This window comes from Anomaloglossus baeobatrachus, chromosome 3 (assembly GCF_048569485.1).
Source record: "Anomaloglossus baeobatrachus isolate aAnoBae1 chromosome 3, aAnoBae1.hap1, whole genome shotgun sequence".
NCBI lineage: Eukaryota > Metazoa > Chordata > Amphibia > Anura > Aromobatidae > Anomaloglossus > Anomaloglossus baeobatrachus.
Window position 1 is genome coordinate 38,183,778 of NC_134355.1, and position 19,459 is coordinate 38,203,236.

The following is a 19,459-nucleotide window of genomic DNA, read 5'->3' on the forward strand; positions in this document are numbered from 1 at the left end:
CCTGTTCCACTCTTTGACTGCCCTCACTGTCAGAAAGTTTTTCATAATGTCTAATCTGAATCTTCTTCCTTTAAGTTTCACCCCATTGCTTCTTGTACTTCCTTGTGCTAATGAGAATAGGGTGGTTCCCTCTGCACTGTGACTACCTTTCAGATATTTGTAGACCGCTATTAAGTCTCCTCTCAGCCTTCTCTTTTTCAAACTAAACATCTCTAGTTCTTTTAACCTTTCTAAAAGAATGTCACAACAACAGTGTTGGTCAGCGGTGGTGGATAGGTCAATCAAATAGATAAGAGCGAGGAGCAACGTAACTGACCAGTGAGGAATTGTAGGTTGCAGACTGGGTGACCCCCCAATGGGCACTGTAAGATCGGCTATCGGTGGTGGTGATCTGGTATCTCCAACTCTGGTGCAATCATCTTCATTATTTCTTATATTTCACGCTTGATTAGAGTTTTTTCGGAGATTTGGCGTTCATTTTCCTTCCATTATCATTAGTGGAAACTTTTCAAGGTTAGCTCTTATGTTTGTTACATATTAAAGTGGGGATTTCGTCAGTAATGTGCCTGTAATCTGCCTCTATACCCGCCATTGTTTTAATAAAATAATGATTGTTCATTATCGCCACATGCTCAGCATATAGAATACACGTAATCCCTTACTGGAGGTAAATAATTGGACTTTTCCAGCCGAGCGTCTCCATCCTCAAAACTAATGTTTTCTGGTTTATTCCTAACAGTAAAGTGAAGACTTAACTCCTTGAAGCCTCAATTATTGGGTCTTGGATTAGATCAGAACAAATACTATAAATCTATGATGAAGAAACCCAATAATTAAATAGGAAGTAGAAAGTAGAACAAAATCATCTGCTCTTTCCCCAAAAACAGTGCCGGATTTATCTATAGGAAGTGCCTGGTATTGTAGCTTAGTCCCACTCACTTAAAGGGAAGTAGTCAACTTCCAAACCCGTCTTAAACCACCACCATAACTTTATAGAAACTGATTCCTGGATTATGAACAGGTCCTTTATGTGTCATAAACGTATTTGTAAATTTGTAAAATCAAGTTATAAATCTGGCTATATCTATAGTCCGGAGGGGTCATTGATTCTTCCAGACTAGCCCTGCCTCAGATTTTGTAATCACACCCAGGAGGACATGATTGACGTCCATCACACAGGGACATCACCATCAGGGCTCTGAAGTTCTCATCTAAGTCATTCTGCCTTCTTTTATGTGAATCGAGTGTAATAGGTGAGCAGTCCCCCATGATGTAAATGGGCTGTTTTATATATTTACTGTCATTTATTATAAATGCATGTGTGAATATTTAAGCGTTTCAAAAACAAAATACTTTTAGGATGTAGCAGAGCTAGGATTGTTTAGCAGGTTACCAAAAGTTATCATTATTAATTATTATTTATTATTATAGCGCCATTAATTCCATGGCGCTTTACAAGTGAAAGAGGGTATACATAAAAACTAGTACAACAATCATTAACGGTACAAAACAGACTGGTATAGGAGGAGAGAGGACCCTGCCCGCGAGGGCTCACAGTCTACAGGATATGGGTGAGGGTACAACAGGTGAGGACAGAGCCGGTTGCGCAGTGGTGTACCGGACTGAGGGTTATTGTAGGTTGTAGGCTTGTTGTTCCAGAGGTCAGGTTAACCAGTGGTAGAGCGAGTTTAGAAGAGGTGTTAGATAAGAAAGGGTTAAAGTAGTTGGGGGAGGAGTGAGACATGGCAGAGCTCATGGTTGGGAAGGGGAGGTCAGTCAAGAAGTGGATTCAAAGTGAGAGCTCCAGAGGGGGGGTCAGTCAAGAAGTGGGTTCAAAGTGAGAAGACTCCGTGCTAGGAACAGTCAGGGAACCCTGAGGAAAACTCTAGAGGTCTGGAGCCTATGGCTCACCCCGGCGGGCTTAGAGAGTCGCCCATCTAGAAACCATGGGGAGACAGAAGCGGATGAAGGTGTGTGGTATTAGGGATAAGCAGGCACAGACCCCGGAGTATTGAGGATGTGGTCCAAATAGAGGGGCCAGCATGAAGAGTAGTACCTCACAGAGAGAAAAAGTAAGGCCATGTCTGCCATAACAGTATGTAGAATAAAAGTAAACAAAACTGGTTGGCAAAGTAAACTCTTGCATCGCATGTTTTACTACGTTGAGGATTGGCGGCCGGTACGTGTAATGCACTGCTCCAGAAGTCAGTTCCGCACACAGAGTTTCCTTGGTGAAGCGGAGCCTGTGAGGCCTGGGTCGGCACCCTTCTTCTCAACTACAGCACTTTTAAAGGGATGGTGTACAAGTAGGGTCTTTCCTCTTTAAATGCATATGTAGCACCCAGGGGGCAGGGGTCATCAGGCACACAGTATCTCATACTTGAATTACTCATCACCGGGCCAGAGTGATGATCTGGGATGTCGCAGTGGCCTGCCCGGCTTCGTGTCCCGAGGTGTACACCAATAAGGAGGGAAGATGATGGGGGTAGTAGTAGGATGAATGTCGTGACGCCACCTGTTGTATGCAGCTAGGGATTTAGCCGTCACTGCTGTCGCTGTCCTCCGGGGCAGATGGTAGTAGCAGCCAGAGATGGTATTGCTGTAGGAGTAGTGATGGCGTTTGGCGCCGAGGCGTGGGTCGGCGGTGCCAGTAATAAAGACTCTGAGTCTTCTGCTGCGGTTCCAGGTGTCTTTACTCACTCTTTGTTCTGTGCCGCTTGCCAGGAAAGTACTGGTCACCCGCCGTCAGACCCGGAGAAGTTAGGAGCAGTCACTGGTGTTGGAAAGAAGAAGAAAGTCCTTTTCAGTTGTGAGGCACCTTGGCTGAGTGCTCCGCTACAAGCTCCAGGCCCCGTGAAGAGAAGAAACAGATGGTGTCGTGTCCCAGAACTGGTGTCCTGGGTAGACTGACTAGTGATTGTGTGTGTTTGCTCCTATTTCTACCCCAGTGGACCCCGCCCCAAGGTGGTTGTCCTAGTTACCGGGGCAGTTCCATACTTCATGATGGCCAACCCCCTGCCTACCCTAGCACAGCTCCACAGAAAGAAGGCTCCTAAGCTTTATGTAAGGTGTGAATATGGAACACTGGTGATTAACCCCCTCCTTACCTCGAGGCGAATACTGCAACTGAGCTGCAATACTTTGTGGCGACTGAAGCCTCAGGGGCGCCACACATATACCAAAAACTATTGCAGAAGAAGATTTTTTTTATACAAGCCACATTTATACTTCTCATTTTACTATCCTGTGTATCCTCCAGCAATCCATGAAATCTGATGGAGGTCAGAATACATGATCAAAACTTAATATTAACTGTGTAGATCACCAAAGTTCGACTTTTGCTACAAGCACTGAGTGTTAAGATCCTGCTACATGTTCTGCCTTCCCGGTCATACACAATGAAGTTGGATGTGCGCTCCTCAGCTTCACCAGTGTACAGCACATGCCCAAGGAGGCACTGATTGTGCACAGAAAAGTGCAAAATCACTAATGCCTCCCCGAGCATACAGAGCATACACCGACTAACAGCTATCTATCCCAAATCCTAGGGCAAGAGGTCCTGTGTTCTCCAGGATGGAGATCAAATGCATCCACTGCTGGAAATTCAATGTGTTGGATCCTCCTCTCCCCTAACATCTTCAGTCAGCGGAAAGTCAAGAGGCCCCAATGCGCAATAGGTTGTGGGCTGATATTGACAGGTTTGGCCACCTGTAGCCTAATATGTATGGGAGCCTTTAGGTTCATGGCGAAAACTCTGTAGGCTTATAAACCATAATGAAAAGTATATTTCTTGATTAATGATTCATTTCTAGGTTTAGTGTATTCCATTTATGTACTTCATTAAAAGCGTTTACTCTACATCCATAGGAAAAACTTTGTGGTAAGTTCTCAATTTTCCTGCGTCACCACCACAGGAGAAATCAATTATTACAGAGTGCCCATTCCATCAATGGCTTGTCCATGTAATACAGGACAGGGTGAGTCCTCCAGAGCGAGAAATGCTCTTTATAGCCACTCTCTATTCTGGCGAAAAATGAGACTCCTCAACGGAGGAAAGTTGTCACGGTCCTCTCTTTGCTATATGAGACTTGTGACAGATCCTGGACTTGAGAGTCATTTCCATTCTTGACTCTCAATATTACACGTTTCCTTTATTTTGGCAGTTGTAGGGTTAATGTTAGTATTCCTTGCCAGCAAGCAGACTAATTACCACCTTGGGTGTTTCCAGTTTGGGACCATTCCCAGTCCCTTTATATACCCTCTGCTACTAGCAGAGGGTGCCGGTTATTCTTGATTCATTTGGATGATGGTCTTGGAGGTGAAAGGAGCTGCTGAAATCCTTTGCTGAGTTGCTGGTGTGGCTGCAGTCTTGGAGCTGACTGCAGCAGTCTGTTGTAGTGTTTCCCCCCTGTCTTCCTTTCCCGATGCATTGTTTCAATGCAGCGATGGGGCTAGCATTCTTCACCTGCCCACTCCCTAGCCAGGGACTATTGTAGGGTCATCTCAGGGCTTCAGGTTCCTGCTCTGGTGAGGAACCTGTATAGGGACTGGCTAGGAGTGTAGGGTACAGTGGCAGGTAATTGGGGGAGGTGTCCATCTCCCTCTCACTAGCGTGTTAACGTGCCCCGATGTACCCCTTATTTGTCATAGTGTTACCCCTGTTTAGTTGTGTATTTGGCCTCACGCTGAACCTTTCCTAGTCCATGTTGTGACAAAAGTATTAAGAAAAACCCAGGTCACCATAGTAGTCTAATTTTCTCCACTGCCGGTGACTGGTATTTTGAGAAATAATCCAGCTCCATAGATAAAAAACGTTATTGATAAAGTTACATCCAATGCTTGGTCCATTAGTGATACATCATTGCAGTTCTGGTACATGTAGCACCTTTACTAACGGACCTGGTCCTGAACAATGCCCCCCTCTAAATTCTCAGAATTCTCTGATATATTAGAAAGGGTTTTCTAGACCAGACAGCCACCTTTAATTGTATTGAATTTAATCTCTTACATTTTATTTCATTGACACAAGTGCAGTATCTCAACATCTAATCACCATTAATACAAACATGTCTTATCTGCGGTACTGTACACCACCCTTCTAGGCACAGATGATAACAATGGTGAAGAGGGTAGCAATGCTTCCGATAATCCCACAGGCCTTAGATCAGAAGCGATAAAATACTTTGAAAGGTGAAGAGGTGACGGCGTATAATTTCTAAACTTTGTAATTATTTTGCTTATTATGACATGATGACCTCTTATATTATTTGTCTTCCAGGATTGGCAGCTTTCACCGCGCACCAGTTTTTGTTGTCTGCTTGCACAGCGGCTGGGTGTACGAACAGTTCCCGAGTCACCTTGTCTACTGCACAATTGCCTCCCGAATACGTCGCTCCACCAGTGCTCAGGGTCTTGGATTCTACAAGGTTCTTTATCCAGTATGTAGATATTGCTTTCATTAAGCCTACAAGTTAAACCTGCCTCTAGTTTTAGGTGACTTTTCATAATAAATGTCACGCTGGTGACTATGATGTGACTGGATAGGGACTCCTAAGTTGGCCGTCAGACTAGGTAGGACCCTGAGCTGACCCTCAACCCAGAGGTACACTTGATAGTAGTGAGGTCTGGGCCCCCAACATGTCCCTATCTCCTGTTCAAGACCCTGATGTTACACTCTCCACACCCACCAGTCAAGGGTCGGGCCGGGACAGTAGTCACAAAACCCCACCGACAAACAACACAGACTGGGAGGACAAGAAAACTCACACAGCCCAAAAACAAACACTAGGGGGACTTCAAAAAGGTGTATAGGGGGTAAATAAGGTAAGGGGAAGTTAACTAAACAACAGGGTACATCCACACCAAACAACTGAAGATGACAGCAGAAGCAAACACCTCCTTCCCACTTAAGACAAAGCTCCAGAATGAATTCTGAATAACCAACACCCTCTGCTGGGAGCAGAGGGTATTTATCCAGGCTGGGAATAGTTATTAGCGGAAACACCTGAGCAGGGGTAATGAGCTTGCTGCTAGCAAGAAAACTGACATTAACCCCATGCATTCCAAATAGAAAAAAAACATTTAATGTGTAGAGTCTCTGATGGTAGTAAGAGATTCAGAGTGAGATGACCGTGACAATAATCGTGACAATAAGCTAATGTATTTTAATGACGAAAACACCATTACTGGACATTATATGACTTGTATTCTGCATCTTTTCCCTGTTTTCCCCTCTGGAGAGTTTATCTCTACTTTTCAGTTGTCTCTGAGCTAGTGAGTGGAAACTAGCTGTTATATCGTCTCCCATACACAGCACACTCTGACATGAAACATTCCTTCTCCTGTTTCTATGTGTAGCACATGTTCAAAAGCAGCAGCAGCATGGAGGACATTATATAGCAGCATGGAGGACATTATACAGCAGCATGAAGGACATTATACAGCAGCATGGAGGACATTATATAGCAGCATGGAGGACATTATACAGCTGCATAGAGGACATTATACAGCAGCATGGAGGACATTATACAGCAGCATGGAGGACGTTATACTGAGCAGTGTAACTGTGACTCCAAAACTAGCGTTATAACAATAGGAAGCTGCAGCACCATATGTATATGTCTCTGCCTCGCTCACTCTGTTTCTTCCTCTTCCTTACCCTCCCCTCTCCAGACACTTCAGTAGAAATATTATTTGATCCCTCAGTGATCTGGCAGCCCAAATAATCTTAATTAAGACAGATTTTTAGGCATTTTTCAGAGTGAATGATGACTTTAGAAGAGCTGGCTCATAAGTGGAGAAACAAGCATATTTTACTGATAAGATAAATTGCAATGTTTCTTATTTTTGCTTGTATTATTGCATTGTACAAGTCTGTTAGATTGATACTGACCATTTTGAGGCATTTTTTGCATAATTAATGATGTAATAAAGCTGCAAACCAGTACATTTCTATCAGTTACAGTGGACATCAACAACAATGCCATCCTAAATAGATAAAAAAAAAGAACCCCCCATAATGGAAAAAGGTCTATGGAAATTGCAAGAGTCTATTTGGATGCACAGATGGGTCCTTATTTTACTTTACCCTCAACTAAATCTATTTTTAGATGTGTCGTATGGGACCAACTTTGAAAAACGTCACAAATGTTATATTTATATAACGCTGTAGCATATTATTTGCTAATTGTATTCTATTAATAGTAATCTAACACTGCATTTTATGATTTCTTAGGTGGGATGAGCCGGAAATACCCAATGGAGTACTTGAGCGTTATATGCTACATATTTCGGAGAACATGAGCAACACAAGTGCCTGGACCACTATATATGACAGTACAGAGCTGTTCCTAGATTATACCGTCCAACGATTAACACCAGGAACCAAGTACTTCATAAAACTAAGTGTAAGTATTGCTAATAAAATGTACAAATTAATGTGATGACTGGCTCCAGCATGGGCAAACATACCATTGGTGCAACCTATACAACCGCACAGGGTCCCAAGAGATAAGGAGGATACTACCAACTCCAAAGTAGGTGGCATTGTTCATTATGATGAGCTATTGGACTACAAAGTGCAGATATAACTGGAGCACCAGTGTCCCTTCAGGGCACTGACTTACTCACCGTCCTGGCCAGGTTGCGTCCTCCCCTCTGTCCTGCCGCCATTCACGTGTGCTCCTCTATCCTCCCCCCTGGTACCTGTGCATTCTATACAGGCTCCCCAGGAACGCACTTAGGGCACGCACCTGCACACTGGCCCTCCTCTGAAAGGGTCGAAGTGCCATTTCCCATCAATGCCTCTCAACCTATGGCTGAAAGATACTATGTATTTTTTTTTTTTTTTTTTTAAATGTTTATTGAAAAAGAGAAAATATCATACAAAATCAAGTATAAGTAATTCTGTAACATAGTGGAACATCAAGAGGAAACTGGAGGAAAAACAGGTTTTTCGCCGCGCTTGAAGACCACAGACATTGATGTCAAACAGATGATTCTTTTTATTTCATTCCTACGCGTTTCGGAGACCCCAACTGTCTCCTTCTTCAGGGAAAAGAACTTTTCACGCGTTCGGAGACCCCAACTGTCTCCTTCTTCAGGGAAAAGAACTTTACGCGTTTCGGAGACCCCAACTGTCTCCTTCTTCAGGGATAGGAACTTTACGCGTTTTGGATACCTTTTCTCTCCCATTCTGTAACATAGTGGCATATTTTCAGTTTGTGCATTAGTACTTCCACATATCGAGGAAATAAAGACAATTGCAATAAGAGATCAAGTACACACAATCTCCACGTGGATTTTGGTAATGAGTCAATGAACATAAGAACGTTGATTTCTGAAGCACTAAATTTAGATTCATAAAAAAACTGGAAAGATAAAAGAATGTTAAGAAAAAGCAAAGCAGAATTAAAATGAGAGGAAAGACAGATCAGAAAAAGAAAGAGAAGAGAAGGGGGGGACAGAAGGGGGGGCAGGGAAGGAGGGACTTGGGGTCTCCCTTGGAACACAACCGGTTTAAGGAGGTCTACACTCCACCTCTCAGCACGAACCAAGCAAAAATTAAGTGATTGGTTCCTAAGAGGAAAGGATGACCTCGAAATCCGCGGATTCTCTAAATAGAAGCCACGGCGTCCAAGAGCTGAAAAACTTTCTCAGCTGGAGCTCAGAGTGGGAGGATAGTTTCTCCATCCTGCAAATGTGGTCCATTTCAGCCAACCACTCCAGAATCGTCGGGGTTACGCCCGACTTCCACTTTCTCGGGATGATTGCTCTTGTCGCGGCAACAAAATGACGAAGAAGAACTTGCTTGATCTCTTTGAAAGCTCCGGGGATCATGGACAAGAGACTGATCTGCGGAGAGCATGTGATTGTCAGCCCTGTTATGTGGTTATGAATTTGGAAAACTTTATGCCACAATTCCTGAATTATCGGGCGGGACCACCAGATATGTAGCATGGATCCCTCAGCAGCATTACATCTCCAACAAGTGTCAGGGACGGTCGGGAAGATTTTGTGTAGCTCCTTCGGACACCTATACCAACGGGAAATGATCTTGAAGTTTTTTTCCTGCACTTTACAAGGCAATGGAATCCTATGTACACACATATAAGCTTTTGCCCAATCCAGGTCAGAGGAAGCACTCCCCAGATCTTTCTCCCAGGATTTCACATACCAGACTGGATTCAAATCGATTGGGTCAATCAAAATGGAGTAAACCTGGGAAATTACGTGGGATGGAGATTCTAATTGGATCAAAAGGGATTCAAAGTTGGTACAGACCCTGGCCAGGTCGGAGGCTGAGCGAGCAGAGGAGATGAACGATTGCAACTGCAAATACATAAACCACTGGATTTGTTGATCAGGGAAGGCGGCTCGGAAATGCTGTAAGGTTGGCAGAGAAGGCGCTCCCAATAGGGTATCGCCAACCTAGGCCTCTGGGATGAAGACCAGATCATAAACCTGTCCACACCAACAGCCGGCGGGAAGTCGGGATTATCAAAAAGGGGTGTCAGGGGGCCCCATGCTTCAGACAGATTAAAATGAGCATTAGTTCTGTCCCAAATGATGAGTAGGTCCCCTGTCAGGAAAGGTACTATGTATTTAAGGCTCCCTCACTCCAGGGAAGGTGCCTGTGCAACACTCGTACTTAGTTAGTCTTCTGTCTGCTAGCTAATTTGTCAGATCCCGAAGTTCTTGTGCCCATCTCGTGTACCTGCCTTACCATATCTGTCTACCCACCAAGCCCACCATACCTGTCCCTACCCGCCTTCCTCTCTGTTTCAGCCATCCTGCCTATACCTCCCCTCACCTAAGTCCATCTTCTGTCTTGGGGGTCAGATGTTACAGTCCCAGTTACTGCCCTGAGACAGGTACCTGGTGTCTACCTTGTAGTGGTCCCTTAGTTAAGATCTTCCCACTAAAGGGGACGCCCGGGTCCCCAATGTGATCCAGTGGTCTACTCCTGCTCACTGCCTCAGCAAGACCAGCGGCGGGCATTAAAATACCGATCTTGCACAGGGTTCCTCTTCCATTTTTGACCACTCATGGGCTCCAATAACAGTAAGTGTTTATCCAGACCATCATTTGCTAGAGAAATATATCCCAAGAAGTCAATGAATATCTTAAAAGAATTCCCATAAAAAGGTGAAAAGACACTAAGGTGTCTCTATGCAAAAGAAGAATGACCTGTCAATCACAGACCGGAGGCTGGCAGTGAGAGGAGAAAGAGGCCGGAGGAGCCCAAGAGCTGTTTCTCCTCTTAAGTAGGTGATCGGGTGCAAATGTACCCACTAGTATCTCATCAACTAACATAAAAGGGCTGTGATACATTTTGTTTCAAAAAGTTCTTGATTTTTAATGTTGTATTCGTATTTTTCGACTATTTTCTTGATTATATTTTTTGCATTTTTGCTATCACTAGGCCGCCTTGATCAGTTTAACAAATGCACCCAAGTTTACCTATTTTGTTCAGACTTTTTACTTAACTTGGAAATCTATATATGGATATTTGTTTTGATGAATACCATATGAAATATTCCGCCCTTGATTATGAATAAATTTACATTGATGTGGATAGCATGCATACATTTATCCCACTCCGTATGCACTTGGATTTTCTAAATATATTCTCCATTATTACTTGAACATTAAATTGTAAAAAAATAAAATAAAAAAATAAAAAAAAGTGTTGCCGGCAATTAAAAATTAGGCGAAAAAATTATTCAATACAGGGCACAAGATGATCTGCATATCCTTTGTGCCTAATCTGGAGATTGCAAAGGTAACATTTAATATGAATCAATCTAGTATTTTACCTTATGTCTGGGTCTAAAAATATATTGGATGGCTCCTGGTGTACATTCATTAATTTAAATGCAGCGGGGTCATTTAAAGATCATAGTAATGTCTTGATTCAGTGAGGCAGCATCCAAGGGGGGGACGTATAACAATGAGCAAGATCCATTGTTAAGGGGATGTTTCTTAAAAAGATTTCTGAAGTGAAATGCAATATTAAACATATAAAATTTTGGAATAAAGTGCTAAAAAAGTTTTTTTTAAATTCTAACGTGTTCATAATTTTGGCAAGGTTAGAAACTTTAATAATAATTTAGCAAAAATATATACACTGGAGATCAAAATTAGAGAACTCACAATTTCCTAAATGTTGCGGTCATTGTGTTGTCCTATGTGATTATATCCTAACATGAGGAAACTCGCAGTGTTCTAAGCTTATTTCATAAATTGAATTTATTGTAAAGCAAATAATAAAAATGTAAATGAGATAAATGAAAAAGAACACTGATCAAAATTAAAGAACACTTTCAGATTACTGCAAGTTATTGGTGTTAATCTGGCACCTTGTGTTAATTTCTTTATCTGACAAACCCTATGTAACTGGCGCCTAACGTATCAGTTTGCACTGACATTGCAAAAATGGTGTGCCGTTCCAAAGTGACTGAAACCCTCCGGCAGCAGAGTGTCCTGATGAAGACCAAAGGCATGACCCTATCAGCCATAGCAAGAGAATTTGGTCATTCCAAGTCTGTGATTTCAAGAATATTGCATCTTTACAAGATAACAAACACATTCAAGTCCCCCAAGAAGGCTGGCCACCCTCAAAAGACAAATGCAAGAGAGGACAGGATAATGCGGAGAATCTCCATGAGTAATCATTTCAACACTGCAGCTGGAATTGCTCGTCAGTTCAGCACTGAACAAGGTAAGGATCTGTCTCATCATACAGTGTCATGACGTTTAAGAGCATTTGGACTGAAAGCCCACTCTGCAGTGACCAAGCCTCTCATTAGCAGAAAGAATCACAAGGCTAGACTCACCTTTGGTGAGGAGCATGTTGTGTGGACAGAGGAGACGTGTCCACAGTTCATTTTAGTGATGAATGCAAGTTTAATTTATTTCGGTCTGATGAGAAAGATTATGTTTGTAGATAAACTGGGGAAAGACTGAACCCAATGTGTGTTAAGAAGTCAGTGAAAGAAGATGGAGGAAGTGTCATAGTTTAGGGAATGTTTTCTGCAGCAGAAGTTGAACCTGTCATACAGACAAATGGCAGAATTACGGTAATGTAAGTGTGGATCAGAACCTTCTTCAACAACACGTGGTTCTTTACTTGCGTCCATCACGCAATCAGCCAACCATTTTCATGCAGGACAATCCCCCCTATCACATAGCAAAACGGGTAAAGCAGTTCCTTGAAAGAGAAAACATTGAAATAATGAAATAGCCGCCCAGAGTCCTGATCTAAACCAAATAGAAAACCTCTGGAAAATCTTTGGTGACAAAGTTATGGCAAAAAACCCACAACAGTCACAAAACTGTGGAAAAGACTGGATGAGGAGTGGACCAAAATCCCACCAGAGCAGTGTGAGAGACTAGTGATGTCCTGTGGCCGCAGATGTGCTGAAATGTGCACGTCCTACTGATTGTGACTGTTGTTACCTTCAGAAAATTTACTTATAATCTTTCTTTGTGCTACAGTCATTGCTGCTCTCTAATTATCATCACGTTTTGGGCAAAATAAAGGTTTTATGTTGATAAACTTTGGATCTTTTGTACAACCCTGTCCTAGTGACATGGCGCACCCTTTAAAAAAACCTGCACATGTTCATCAATGTAGATTACATTATTTCTGAAAAAAGCAAGTGACCATACATTGTTCTTTAATTTTAATCTCCAGTGTATATGACGTTCTTTACTTCTAGTAATTGACCAAATAGAAAATTACAAGCCAATGTTATTTTGCCACACATTTTGGATGTTTTGGGGGGTCCAATGTGTGGAAATGAAGAGTCACTAGGTAAAATTATATTTTTCTTTTGTTTGGTTAGGACTTGTGTATAACTATTATGTAATACAATATTATTTGCGCTGTTGGGGAGAAATGTGTGGCTGACTTTGGATTTCCATACTATGCCCATGGATTGTTAAGGTTTACAGCAGAGACCAATGTTGATCAACTATGCTATAGACAGTAGTTTAGACAAGCCCTTAGAAAAAAAGATACAGTAGTCTGCAACAGTTTGGGACTAAATCTGTTATACAATGATTACCACCAGTGGCTAAAGCACCTTATTGACTTTTAATGTTGTCCATTAGGTTCTGTTGTGGTTTCTATAACTTTCCATGAATTTTATTGCCATGAGCTGGATTGTCTCAGCCATAGGTAAGAAGGAGCAACATAAATTGAAGATGACAGAGCAGTGAATGATTCTTGACAGACAACATGCGTATCATAAAAAATCAGGACAGCAGACTATGTAGGAAAATAGTAAAAAAAAAACAAAGCAAGTAACACAGATGAAACAGCCAGGTTTGTTGACATACAGTAGAAGAGTAGCATTAGAGCAAGCTAGTGTCTTTCAACAGGGAAGCAGATAATCACAATAATCAAGACTTGTATCTTCCAGCAGTGCAATGGTTAATAGCAGCAATGAAAGAGAGAAATAAATAAATCCTGGTATCATTCAGAAGTGCAATGTTTAATGCCAGCAATGTAAGAGATAAGTAAATACATTCTGATATCTTCCAGCAGTGCAATGTTTAATATCAGCTGTGTAAGAGAGAAGTAAATGCATTCTGGTATCTTCCAGCTGTGCAATGGTTAATGGCAGCAATGTAAGAGAGAATTAAATACTTTTTGGTGCCTTCCAGGAGTGCAATAGTTAATCGCAGCAATGTAAAAGAGCAGTAGTTACATTGTGATATCTTCCAGAAATGCAATGGTTAATAGCAGCAATATAAGAGAGCAGTAAACAAATTATGAGATCTTCCAGCAGTGTAGTAATAAATAGCAGCAATGTAAGAGAGAAGTAAATACATTCTAGTGTCTTCCAGCAGTGCAATGGTTAATATCAGCAATGTAAGAGAAAAGTACATGAATTCTGGTATCTTCCAGCTGTGCAATGGTTAATAGCAGCAACGTAAAAGAAAATTAAATACTTTCTGGTGTCTTCCAGTAGTGCAATGGTTAATAGCAGCAATGTAAGAGAGCAGTAAATAAATTCTGGTATATTCCAGCACAGAAATAATAAATTATTGGAATGCAATTAGGGAAAGACAAACTGGATATTTGCTTAAAGGGATGCACTACCTTAATTTTACAGACCAGGTGTGAACAGTTATGAGAAGTTGTTAAAGTGCTGAATGTTTGAAGCAAACAACATCTAAACAAACTGGACTGAGCTTGTAAAAAACACTGGTTGTAGAATTGAAGCCAGGAAAGGCTGAGAAGATGACAGACACCTGCTGAAGCAGGAGCACGTGAAATAGCTGTAAACTCCTAGCAAAATTAAAGATACTGAAGCAATGTTCCTTAATACCCATATACCTAGGTTTTGGTTATACAAGTGTGTCACCCAGGGTTATGGGGTACTCGGTCCCTGGCGGTGTTCTGCTGGGCAAATGTCACTTTAGTGGCCATTGACCGGTTCCGTGCCCTGGGTGCTTTTTAAAAGTGGGTATATTTACAGGGGAGTTTAAATGAAAGTTTATACGTGATGCCACCTGTGGTGCGCGGCCAGGTAGGAGGCCGCCGCTGCAGGGTTCTTTTCACTGGGGGTTGATGTTGACTGCAGCCAAAATGGAGTAACTCCCAACAGGCGGAGTGGGTGCCCCAGGAGAATGGCCAGCTAACTGGAAGTGGGCCGTAGGCGCCGGAGCGCGGAACGACGTCGCCGGTAAATAATTGAAACAAGGCAAGAACTCCGGTTCAGGTGTTTAGTCACTGGTTAGGAGATTGCCTAAGAGTGTCCTTTTTCACTGCTGATAAGTCTCTGGTTATCCGATGCAAGTTCCAGGCGGTTACCGGTGTCAGTGTAAATGTCCTGTTTGTCCAGTGACTGGCAGAAGGAACCTGGGCCGAGCTCTAGCTCACAGGCCCCAGGCACCACAGCAGAAAGGTGAGTTTTGTCTCGTCCCTTCAGCACTGGTGCTCTCCTGCATCCAGTCCGGTCTCAGGGACGTCCCTCTAGAAAGCTCTCTATGTGTAATGGCTACCTCCTCTTATACCCCATGTGGCACCCCCCAGTGGTTATCCTGGTGACCAAGAAGTCCCATGCTACTGGATGGCTGACTCTTTCTACCCACCCCAGTCCACTCCCCCCTGTGGGGAAGGCACCTAACTGCATGTGAAATGTGTGTGTCTGGTGTGAGCACCGGCAATCCACCTGTCACTTACCCCAGATAGATACTGCTCCTTAACTGCAGTACCCTGTAGCGACCAGAGCTTCAGGGGTGCTACACAAGTCTTAATAGGTTTAGAGTGGTTATGTCAGAGAAGCTTTCCGGGATAACTGAGAACCTGGCATGTAATTCTGCAAAGAAAGGCAGCCATAGGAGAAGAAAGTCAGGACCGTCGCTTATGCCAGGACTAGTGACAAACAGTTCTTTCCATCAAATCTGCTGATAAAGCCTCTGCAGACAGTGTGAACAGTCCCTATTGCTTGTCAGGTAGGAAAGTAGAAGTTTGTTGTTTGAGAGGACAATAAGGCATCAAATCATTAGATGGGGTGAAATTAGTTCTTGGTCAATATTGGAACGGATACAATGGGGATGACTGACGTATGATATTTTGCATATATCAACATGGCATATCAGCTCACATCCATTCTATCATCATAAGAGCCAAACCAGTGGGTTGACCATAATGCCTAAACAGTATAGTATACCACTTTTTTTATAAGGCATATTCAAAATATTCATATTATTAGCCTATTTCATGTTGGACTTTTTTTTCAACATTTTCCCCCATAAATATCATCTTTTCCCAATAAGATTTTGGATGTTTTATGCTCTAATTTATATTATTATCCTCTGTTTAAGGAATTTCACCCTTCACAGAATTTTGTTTTATTTTCGAAATGTTTAATATATGTAGTAAAAATCAGTGATAAAATGGAGAACTTTATTTCCAGGCTTGTTCTGGTGGAGGATGTACAGAGAGTGACGTCACTGAGGCTTCGACATTGGAAAGTCTACCAGAAGGTATCGGTCCACTGAACATCCGGTCACATTCTCCTGGATCTTTTTATATTTCTTGGTCAAAACCACAGAACCCAAATGGTAAGATGTTCATGATAAACAGATAACAGATTATTGCCCAGGAGGACTTTCTAAATAACTTTTTATAGTCTAGCAAAGTCCATCAAATGCTCATGGAAGCTAGTGTTTTACAGATATCAATTCGATGGAGTACAGATGTGCGTAACCACACTAATTTTACTAAACGGCAGGTGGCCTAGGTATGAAACCCAAGAGAAAAACACAAAATGAGCCTATACCCTATAATAAGTAAATAGTAGTAAATGTACATAACACAGGGTACTTAGGTAACACTGTTTGATCAAAAAGCATAAAAGTCATCCCACCGCAACAAGGTGTGCCCAGTTGGGTTGGTCTTACCCTAGTATTAAAAACTTACCTTGTGTCAGGGACATCAATGTGAATAAGGGAAGAGCAGGAAGGGGCCCAACTGCAGCCACCGATCCTGAGAAGCTATAAAGATGAAATGTCTAGCTCATAGATAGGCACCATGCCCACATTTTTACAGAGTACAAGAAAATTTAGAAAAAGCCTAAAAAAATGAGCCGGGGCATAAGTTGGTATACGTGCAACAATAGAAGCACATTCAACAAGCGATCCAACAAACAATCAAACCACTGCAAGTAAAAGTTCCCTGGGGAACCAAAAAAAGTCAAGAAAAAATGATTCTAGAAAATGTAACTAAAAAACATGTTTAAAAAACCTTGTTTTCCACATTTAATTATAAAGAAATTAAAGGGAACCTGTCATGTCATTTTTTTATATTAACCCCTTCAGCCCCCGGGCACTTTCCGTTTTTGCGTTTTTGTTTTTTGCTCCCCTTCTTCCGAGAGGCGTAACTTTTTTATTTTTCCATCAATCTTGCCATATGAGGGCTTGTTTTTTGCGGGACGAGTTGTACTTTTAAATGAAACCATAAGTTTTACCATATAGTGTACTGGAAAATGGCAAAAAAATTCCAAGTGCGGAAAAATTGCAAAAAAACTGGGATTGTACAATAGTTTTTGGGATATTTTATTCACCGTGTTCACTATATGGTAAAACTGATGTGTGGGTATGATGCCTCAGGTCGGTGCGAGTTTGTAGACACCAAACATGTATAGGTTTACTTGTATCTAAGGGGTTAAAAAAAATTCACAAGCTTGTCCGAAAAACGTGGCGCACGTTTTGCGCCATTTTCCAAAACCCGTAGTGTTCTCATTTTTCAGGATCTGAGGCTCAGTGATGGCTTATTTTTTGCGTCTTGACCTGACGTTCTTAACGGTACCATTTTTGCGCAGATGCTACGTTTTGATCGCCTGTTATTGCATTTTGCGCAAAATTTGCGGCGACCAAAAAACGTAATTTTGGCGTTTGGATTTTTTTTGCCGCTACGCCGTTTACTGATCAGATTCATTGATTTTATATTTTGATAGATCGGGCATTTCTGAACGTGGCGATACCAAATATGTGTGTATTTTTTATTTTTTTAACCCTTTAATTTTCAATGGGGTGAAAGGGGGGTGATTTGAACTTTTAGGTTTTTTTATTTTTTTTTAATTTTTTAAAACTTTTTTTTTTACTTTTTTTTTTTATTTTACTAGTCCCCCTAGGGGGCTATAGCAATCAGCAATCTGATCGCTTTGCACAATCTGCAGATCTCAGCTACAGAGCTGAGAACTGCAGATTTGCTGCTTCACTTTCAATGCCGGCTGTATTCCGGCATTGAGAGGAAGTGACTCATGTTAGCCACAGGCGTCATCACATGACCCTGTGCTACCATGGCAACCGCCGAAAGTCACGTGATCATGTCACGTGACTTCCGGCGGGGGCGGGGTAAGTCACTGTAATGGCGGCGCCCATATACATATCGCTGCCAAGACTTTGGCAGCGAAATGTAAGGGGTTAATGGCCGCGGGTGGAAGCGATTCCACCCGCGGCTAGCAGGCACACATATCAGCTGTTGATAACAGCTGATATGTGCGCCGATCGCCGCCGCCCGCCGGCGGCAGGGGGCGGGGCTTACCGGAAAACGATCCATGACGTATCTAGTACGTCATGGGTCGTTAAGGGGTTAAACTGCCCTCAATGTGCATCACTAACATGTTTTTTTTTAAAAAAATTCCATGTATTTATCTTAAAAAAAAAAGTTTATATGTTTAGGTGAATGCAGTACTTACCTTAGGTTTCAGTCATAGGGGCGGAGCTTTTGCTGGAATCAGTCATTGTCACTCAAGTTCAGGCAAGATTCTTATTTTAACCTAGTCACGCCCACAATATTGTAATTGATTACACCACAGCTCCTTCACCAGCACTTCTCTGCTGAGCTCCACTACTTACAGTCACATGGACGTGACATCAGCACAGGTTTTGCACCACCATTTCTCTACTTCTGATTAACACAGGTCCTTTATCATCACTTCTCTGCTGAGCTCCGCCCATTAGAGTCACATGATCGTGAAATTACCACAGGTCCTGCACCATCACTTGTACTGTGCTGATCTGCAGAACTCCCCCTGTGATGATGTCATGTCCATGTGATTGTTTTGGGTGGAGCTTAGCAGAGAAGTGATGATAAAGGACCTGTGGTAATCAGTAGTTAAGTGATGATGAAGGACCTGTGTTTATCAGGAAAAGAGAAGTGATGATGAAGGACCTGTAGTGTAATCAATTAAAATGTGGGAGCTGTGGCTAAGTTCAAAAATGAATCATGCCTGAAATTGAGTGAGAGTGACTGATTCCAGCAAAACCTCCGCCCCTATGACTGAAACCTAAGGTATTTACTGCATTCACCTAAGCATATAAAGTCTATTTTAAGATCAATACATGGATATTTTTAAAAAAATATATATATTAGTGATGCATATTGAATCATTTAAAACACATTGAGGATGGTTTAACCCTTTCAGCCCCCGGGCACTTTCCATTTTTGCATTTTTGTTTTTTGCTCCCCTTCTTCCATGAGCCGTAACTGTTTTATTTTTCTGTCAATCTTGCGATATGAGGGCTTTTTTTTTTGCGGGACGAGTTGTGCTTTTAAATGAAACCATAAGTTTTACCATATAGTGTACTGAAAAACAACAAAAAAATTCCAAGTGTGGAAAAACGGCAAAAAAAGTGTGATCGCACAATAGTTTTTGGGATGCTTTATTCACCATGTTCACTATATGGTAAAACGGATGTGTTGTTGTGATGCCTGAGGTCGGTGCGAGTTTGTAGACACCAAACATGTATAGGTTTACTTGTATGTAAGCGGTTAAAAAAAATTCACAAGCTTCTCCAATAAAAGTGGCATACGTTTTGCGCCATTTTCAGAAACCCGTAGCGTTCTCATTTTTTGGGATCTATGGCTTAGTGATGACTTATTTTTTGCGTCTCGAGCTGACATTTTTAATCGTATCATTTTTGCGCAGATGCTACG

The 19,459-nt window shown here is 42.0% G+C and overlaps 1 protein-coding gene across 1 annotated transcript in view; it reads left to right on the forward strand.

Moving 5' to 3' along the window:
- The window catches only part of USH2A (usherin), a 1,098,211-nt gene that overhangs the window by 533,405 nt on the left and 545,347 nt on the right, over positions 1-19,459 (forward strand). The window contains exons 32-34 of the mRNA XM_075339131.1: positions 5,279-5,438; positions 7,235-7,406; positions 15,933-16,080. Coding sequence (XP_075195246.1) covers positions 5,279-5,438; positions 7,235-7,406; positions 15,933-16,080 — 480 coding nt within the window. The remainder of the gene's footprint in view (positions 1-5,278; positions 5,439-7,234; positions 7,407-15,932; positions 16,081-19,459) is intronic.